At 59.3% G+C, this 7820-nt stretch overlaps 1 protein-coding gene across 2 annotated transcripts; it reads left to right on the forward strand.

Annotated features, from left to right (window-relative positions):
- The first annotated feature begins 3946 nt into the window (after positions 1 to 3946).
- Positions 3947 to 7335, forward strand: IGFALS (insulin like growth factor binding protein acid labile subunit). 2 transcript variants are annotated; one of them, XM_014955668.1, is made up of 2 exons: positions 3947 to 4033; positions 4621 to 7335. In XM_014955668.1, exons 1-2 carry the CDS (start codon positions 4018 to 4020, stop codon positions 6432 to 6434), a joined length of 1830 nt encoding a protein of 609 aa, XP_014811154.1. In that variant the 5' UTR covers positions 3947 to 4017; the 3' UTR covers positions 6435 to 7335. The 2 variants fall into 2 exon arrangements, with proteins under 2 accessions (XP_014811154.1, XP_014811156.1); XM_014955670.1 differs by having other exon boundaries at positions 3996 to 4033; positions 4624 to 7335.
- The last annotated feature ends 485 nt before the right edge of the window (positions 7336 to 7820 follow it).

Below are 7820 nucleotides of genomic sequence, written 5' to 3' on the forward strand. Positions count from 1 at the left end.
GCTTCTCTGCAGGGCTGAAGAAGGAGGGCTGGGATGGGGCAGGCGGGGAGCACCTGGCAGCAGGCAGCACGGAGGGTTGTGGCCACGCAGCCTCTGGCACCACACTCCCACCCCATCCCACCAGCCGGGCACCCCAAGGACCAGGCTGCTCCCTCCATGGCCATCAGCCTTGGAGCAGCCATTGGGGGGCTGATGGGGAACCTCCCAGCAGTAATTCCATGTCCAGGTCTGGAGACCTTACCTGGGACATGGAAAATACCCTCACCCCATGTCCTACCCACCCTGGCACTGCCATCACAATGAGTTAGGCAAGGTGGCTGCCTCCCATCCCTCTCTTCACCTCCCAAATCCACCTTTGTTGTGTGTGACGGCCACCACTGGGACAAGATGTCCTGCCCTTCCCTGTCCCCATGTGCCTCTGACCCCCGGGCTCCCAGGGGCTCTTCTTTTCCTCCAGAACTCGGGGTTTGCGAAATTTCCCGTCTGTGTCTGCAGCGATGGCCCTGGCATCCCTGAGTCATGGCTTGGGGACGTCCCCACCTTCCCTGGACCAACCAGCCCGGCCAGACTAATGGAGGTGACACGGTTTCACGTGGCCACATGGGCCACCAGCGTGGTAATTAGCATTCCCAAGAGCTATGAGTGCATCGGCCGCCTTTCCCAACTCCCCGCATGAGCCTGATGCAGCCGGGGCAGGGCATGACCCAACACTGGGATATGTTGACCGGGACCTTTGCCAGCAGCTGCCAAAACCTTTTGCCACCACTTACAGGTCCCCATCTCCAGGAATGTGGGACTTTTCAAGAAAAAAAACAACGAGGTAGCGCAATAGGTGGGGACCAGGATGACCAGAAATGTGGGTGGCCAGGGAGCACCGGGGAAAGCCCTTCTCCACCGGGAGGGTCTCTCCAGGAGGGAAGTTCATCCCTGTGGATGTCCCCAAGAGAGTGGCACAAGCTCTGGGATGCCAGTGTCAGGCACCCCGGCTCTCTTGAGTGGCAGCATCAGGGCTCAGACATTTTTGATTTGGGATGAGGAGGAGCAGCAGCGCTGGTTGCCCTGGCAACGTGAGATGCTCTCCTCCAGATGGAGAAGTATTTGGCAAGATTTGCTAAAAATACTACTTAGTTGTGACAACACCACCCGTGTCACATCCTCACTCCCCCCAGGACTCAAGCAGGGCCGGTGCTGTCCCTCTTGGCCCTGGGCCACTTGCTCTGGGTAGGAGGGTTAGACCAGGGAGCTCCCCACGTCCCACCAACCTTTCCAGCTCCAGAAGACCCAGCAGAGCCACCAGCACTGGTCCCTCCCCACCTCAGCCAGCCCACAGGCTGAGGACAGAACTGGACACAGAGAGCTGGTGGCATTTATCCATACCAAGAGGCCAGGGGGGGACCTCCCTGGGGAGGGACCTGCAGGGACGGGAGGGCTACAGGGGAAGCTAATGATTCCTGAGAGTTTAAATAGCTTTTAAACCCCCTTTTTTTTTTTTTTTATGATTTTGCTGCTTTTCCTAATACCATTACAGCCTTCTCCATGGCAACCAGGTGGGGCGGCTCAGACTTTGGTCCCAGCCGGGAAGATTAGCTGCTGGAGCTGAAACGATGCAGGGGGATCGGTGGGGAGGTCCACGCTGGCCGGGGCTGTGGACATCCACGGTAGGGACTCAAAGGGAGGTCCCTGTGGTGGCCACGGTGCACCGGGCAGGGGGGAGGTCCTGGTGAGCACAATGGGCTTGCAGTGATGCTGGAGGGACCAACCGTCTCAGCATCCCCTGCCACAGGCAGGACACGTCTGGAGGAGAGGACCTCGAGGAGGTTGAAAGGTGGAGATGGGTCCAGCTCTTCCCTGCACCGCAGCGGGAAGGGATTTGTTTATTTACCCTCTTTATTTTCCCTTCCCTTATTTACCCTTTGATATTTTCCCTGGCAGAGGGCTGGTGGAGGCAGGGATAAACCCGCTCCAGGCCTCGGGCAGGGCTTGATTAAACTTCCCAAAGAGGTTTTGTGGGTTTTGGCCGGCCGGCTCCTGCTGGGTCAGCTCTTTTTAGCTCCCAGATTGATTACACCTTGTGTCAATATGTGCTTAGCGCCTATTAGCGGGTGCGTGCGTCTCCAGCTCTCATTTCTCCCTTCGGATCTATAAATTCCCAGAAGAGAGGATTAAAAATAGAGGGGGAGGAGAGGAGCACGCGGAGCCAAAAAAGAAAGGGAGAAAGCGGCGCTTGTGGGAAAGTTGGGTTGTGAGGCTGGAGCCCGGCCATCTCGCTCCGACACCGCTTCCCATGGGCACGGTCCTGCTTTGGCCAGGGAGAAGGTTGCTTAAAACCACCCGACGTGCCCCAGGAAGCTGGGGAAGGTGCCAGGCTTCCACAGGGATGGGTGAGGTTGGAGCACGAGGGGGATGCCCGTGGTGTATGGTTGGTGGTGGAGAGCATCCCTGCTCCATCTCCACATCGGGGACCAGCGTGGGGGGAAATGGGGCAGGAAAGAGCTTTGGCTCCAGTGGGAGATGCCTGTTCCTGGAGCCGTGGGTGTGAATGGTGCCCTGTCCTGGTGCATCTTGGTGGAGGAACAAGGCTACCAGGACATGGGGAAGGGTTACCCAAGGCTTCTCCTTCCAGCAGCTGCCGGCCCACCGTGCTCCTCTCGCTTGGGGCAGAAGTGGCTTTCCATTTATTTAATTAATTAATTAATTAATTAATTTTCTTTCCTGGAAACTGGTAAGAGATTCTGCAGAAGCCTTGTTGGGGAAATGACTTTTCTTTCCTGGAAGCTGGTAAGAGATTCTGCAGAAGCCTTGTTGGGGAAATGACCTGGCACACAGAAAGCGAGGTCACCAGCCTCCCCCGGGGTGGTTTTTGACGAGCTGCCAGGCGGAGGGTGCGATCTGCCAGCCACCGGAGCATCACCCACCATCATCCCACCACACATGGGGCTGGCAGAGGGACCAAGAGCCAGGGGACCCCTCGTGGCTGTCACCTCGCTGGGGGGACCTGGGCTCTGCTCTCCTCTTCCACTGTGGCACAAAAGGGTGGGTGTCAAGAGGACGGGGCCGGTCTTTTTTCAGTGGTGCCCAGGGACAGGACAAGAGGAAATGGGCACAAACCTTAATATAAGAAGTTCCACCTAAACATGAGGAGGAACTTCTTTGAGGGTGGCAGAGCCCTGGAATAGGCTGCCCAAGGAGGTGGTGGAGTCTCCTTCTCTGGAGACATTCAAACCCACCTGGACATGTTCCTGTGGGACCTGCTCTGGGTGGACCTGCTTTGGCAGGGGGTTGGACTAGATGATCTCCAAAGGTCCCTTCCAACCCCATATCATTCTGTGATTCTGTGAAAAGCAGCGTGTGGTGCTCCCAGCACCATCTCCACCCGCAGGGAGAGCGTAACCCCCGGGAGGGCATAAATAAAAAGCCCCGAGGCTTTTACTACCCCACCGAGAAGAGCTTTTTCCCCATTTTCCATCTCATCCCCCACCATAAAACCTCAGGCGTTTCAGCCCACCTCCCAGTAAAGGTAATTCCCACACCTCTGACCCCCTGGGGCAATAAGGATGCTGCAAGCATCCCCCAGCACACGGATTTTGGATCCCAATAGTGGGGTTCACCCCAAGGCACCCCCAGCAGGGCAGGGACCTAGGGAAGGGTCAACGTCTCTGCTCAGGACCCACCAGGAGCCCAGGGAACAGCCGTGGGACATCCCCTGAGGCTGCCCCATCCCTCCCTCCACGCTCAAACCCCATCTCCAGCAAGACCACCGTCCCCCACACCATACCTCATCCTCCCGGGTATCCCCCCCCAACCCAAAGCTGCAATAAAGGGGGTTATAGCCCTGGGGGGGGGAAACCAGGAGCCCCTCCTGGGTGATGCTGACCCCGACCAGGCTGTCCACGTCCCGTCCCAGCAGCAGTGGGGTTAAGCCTGGCCGGGCGGGCGGCTGGCCGGGCGTCAAGGTGGTTGCTCCATCCCTTCGCAGGGGCCGGAGAGCAGAGGGGGAGCGCTGCCCTGCCCGCCACCATGAGCGCAGGCAAAGGTAAGGCAGGAGGGACAGGCAGTGGCAGGGGGGGCTGGGAAGTGTTGTGGGGGGGGGGACAGGCTAAAACTCTTGCTGGGGCTTCACACTCGAGTCCCCCTTGGCTTTTCTCCCCGCTCCCTCCACTCTTAATGAGATATTTTGGGAGCCCCCGGGGTGCTCGCAGGCACCCACAGACTTGGATGGGGGTGGCAGGGATGGGCAGGGGCTGCAGCACCGAGACCCCTCTGAAGAGTCAATTAATTGGGGGGCAGTTGGGGAGGAAGGAGGAGAAGGGACAGGGGACATGGCTGCTGGCCTTTCCCCGGGGGACAGGAATGCAGAGGGATGAATTTCGGGGGGACCGTGCACTCAAGGGGTCCGAGCTGTGGCAGTGGGTGATCCCACACCCACTTCCCAAGGGCAGACCCAGCCCCCAAAACCTTCCTGCAGCTGCCCAGTGTGTGCGATGGGCTGGGATTGACCCCCCTGCCCACCTCCCCGGCAGTGCAGGCACCCAGGGGGGTCCCAGGGGGGTCCCATCGGGGTCCCATGGGGCAGCCATCACCCCCCACTGACGGTGTCCCCTTTCCTTTGCAACCCCACAGCAGGAGTCACCCTCCTGTTCCCCCTGGCCCTGCTGCTGGCCACCGCCTCCCAGCCCCCCGGAGGGGACACCCCAAAGGAGCAGGGGGACACGGAACCCCCCCGCTGCCCCAGCCCTTGCGCCTGCAGCTTGGACGACTACAGCGAGGAGCTCAACGTCTTCTGCAGCGCCCGCAACCTGACGCGCCTGCCCGAGGACGTCCCCCCCAACGCCAAAGCCCTTTGGCTGGACGGCAATAACTTCACCCTGCTGCCGGCCGCTGCCTTCAGGAACCTCTCGGCCTTGGATTTTCTGGACCTGCAGAGCAACCAGTTGGCCACCGTGGAGCAGCACGCCTTCCACGGGCTGCGGAGCCTCTACCACCTCCACCTCGAACGCAACCGCCTCAAGCACTTGGCTCCTCACACCTTCTTGCATACACAGAACCTCGTCTCCCTCAGCCTCAACAACAACTACTTCAGTAAGGTGGAGGAAGGGCTTTTCGCCGGGCTCTCCAACCTCTGGTATCTGAACCTGGGCTGGAACTCACTTGTGGTCCTGCCCGACAAGGTCTTCCATGACTTGCCCAACTTGAGGGAGCTGATCCTGGCCGGGAACAAGCTCCCCTACCTCCAGCACCAGCTCTTCTGCAGCCTCACCGAGCTGAAAGAGCTGGACTTGAGCGGCAACGCGCTCAAGGGCATCAAGATCAACATCTTCGTCAAGCTGCAGAAGCTACAGAAGCTGTACCTGAACAACAACCAGATCAACACCATCACGCCCCGCGCCTTCATGGGCATGAAGTCCCTCCGGTGGCTGGATCTCTCTCACAACCGGCTGGTCTCACTGTTTGAGGACACGTTTCTGGGCCTCCTGAGCCTGCACGTCCTGCGCTTGTCCACCAACTCCATCACCAGCCTGAGGCCCAGGACTTTCAAAGACCTCCAGTTCCTTGAGGAGCTGCAGCTGGGGCACAACAGGATCTGGAGCCTGGCAGAAAGGACCTTCGATGGGCTGGGCCAGCTGGAGGTCCTCAGCCTCAACAACAACCAGCTACAAGACATCAGAGTTGGGGCATTCCTGGGGCTGTACAACGTGGCCGTGATGCACTTGTCGGCAAACTGCATCAAGGTCCTCCCCGACTACGTCTTCAAGGGGGTCACCAAGTTGCACAGCCTCCACCTAGAGCACAGCTGCCTCGGCAGGATCCAGGCAAACACCTTCTCCAGCCTCTCCAGCCTGCGGCGGCTCTTCTTGCAGCACAACGCCATCTCCGTCATCGAAGACCAAAGCTTCAGCGAACTGCACGAGCTCCTGGAGCTCGACCTGAAGCACAACAGGCTGAGCCACCTCTCACCTCAGCTCTTCGTGGGTCTGAGCAACCTGGAGTACCTCTTCCTCTCCTCCAACCAGCTCCTCGAGATCTCCCAGGATACCTTCAGCCCGCTCCAGAGACTCTTCTGGCTGGACCTCTCCCATAACCAGCTGGAGACGCTGGACAACACTGTCATCTCTCCCCTGACCAACCTGCGGTACCTCAGCCTGAGGAACAACTCGTTGGAGACCTTCTCGGTGGGCTTCCTGTGTGCCTCCTGTGCCCTGGAGCAGCTGTGGCTGGGGGACAACAACTGGCATTGCAACTGCTCCCTGAAGGGCCTGCGGGACTTCTCCCTGCAGCACCCCGTGGTGGTCCCACGCTTCGTGCAGTCGGTGGCCGAGGGGGACGATGCCCACATCCCCATCTACACCTACAACAACCTCACCTGCCTCCACCCCCCGGCCGTGGCGGGCCTGGACCTCCGTGACACCACCGAGGACAGCTTTGCTCACTGCTGATGCAGGCCAGCCCTTCCTGGGGTGGGGTGGGGTATGGGGTGCACCATGGACCCTCGCCTGCCTCCTCCCCAGCCCCATCCTGGGCTCCCTGGGGCAGCAGGAGGTCCCCTGGCTCCACAGCCACCTCGGTTTAGCCCAACTTTGCCACCACCAGCTCCTCGGGGCAGCGGCAAGGAGCCACGGCCACACGATGCTGGACCATCACCCTGGCCATCCAGAGATGGGGAGGTGGGCACCAGCTCCCCTGGGCGGGCTTTGCTGCCTTCAAACTGAAACATTTCAGTCCTTTAATATTTAAATAACAGCCCCTGGGGGTGCGTGGGGTCACCCCCGAGCATCTCTGAGCCTCCAGGATGGGGCAAAGCTGCACCCCCAGCCCGGAGCCCTCCCCACGGCGAGGGGACACCCCTGCCGGGGACCAGGACTCACCAGGACAAAGCAAAGCATCTTCCAGCCACGGAGCAGCTGAGAAACCCTAAAAGCCCCCCAAAAAGATTTAAGGAAAAGGGGGAGGGGGGGGGAAGGGGGCGGAGGAATTGCTTTAATGATTCCTCTCCCCAGCAGGGGTAGGCAGGGCGCAGAGAACCGCACACGTCACTTACCTGATAAATGGTAGCAGACAAATAAACCTTTGGAGCTATCGCAACCCACCTTGCAAGTTATGTTTTTTCCAAAGCACGTGCCGCACCCGGCCCCTGGGGATTTTGCCCCAAAACCCCTCCTCGCAGGCGCAGGGCGAGGAGCGCGGGCTCCCCCGGGCGCTGCAGGAGTTTTGCAGCACGGTTTTTCCACAAGCCCCAGCCCTCGGGTGGGTGGCACGTCCCCAGGGAGGGAGCCAGAGGTGACCGGCCACCCCCGCCAAAGCCAACAGCCCGGTCAGACTCCAGCCTCGCTCTCTCCAAATCCCAGATAAACGACCAAAGGTCAGACCAAAAAATTGTTATTTATTTTTTTATTTTTTTTTCCGGGAAAGCTGCACGTGGCGAAACCCGGGTGAGGTGCGAGTCCTGGCGGGTGCAGATGCTCCTCCTGCTCTCCTCCAAACGACAGCTATGATCCAGTTGGGGTAGTGAAAATCTGAGATTTCCCCCTGCCCCCCCCCCCCCCCACCACCAAGCACCCTTTATCAATCTTAGAGCAGAATTTTGCCAGAGCAAGGATGGAGAGCGCTTGCCAAATTATTTGTTGTCATTAAAATAAATTAGGTATCAAGTTATAAAACAATAGCGTGGTGACAGAAAGCTGGAAAGCAAGAGTAACCCTAATCAAAGGCAAACATGCTGCGTGTTCTGGAGCCGAGAGCACGGCGCTGTGACAGGATCCTCATCCGGTGCGGGCGACGCAGATCTGCAATCCATCTGCCGGTCCCGACTGCTGGTAAATTAA

This window comes from Calidris pugnax, unplaced genomic scaffold (genome assembly GCF_001431845.1).
Source record: "Calidris pugnax isolate Ruff unplaced genomic scaffold, ASM143184v1 scaffold297, whole genome shotgun sequence".
NCBI classification, from domain to species: domain Eukaryota; kingdom Metazoa; phylum Chordata; class Aves; order Charadriiformes; family Scolopacidae; genus Calidris; species Calidris pugnax.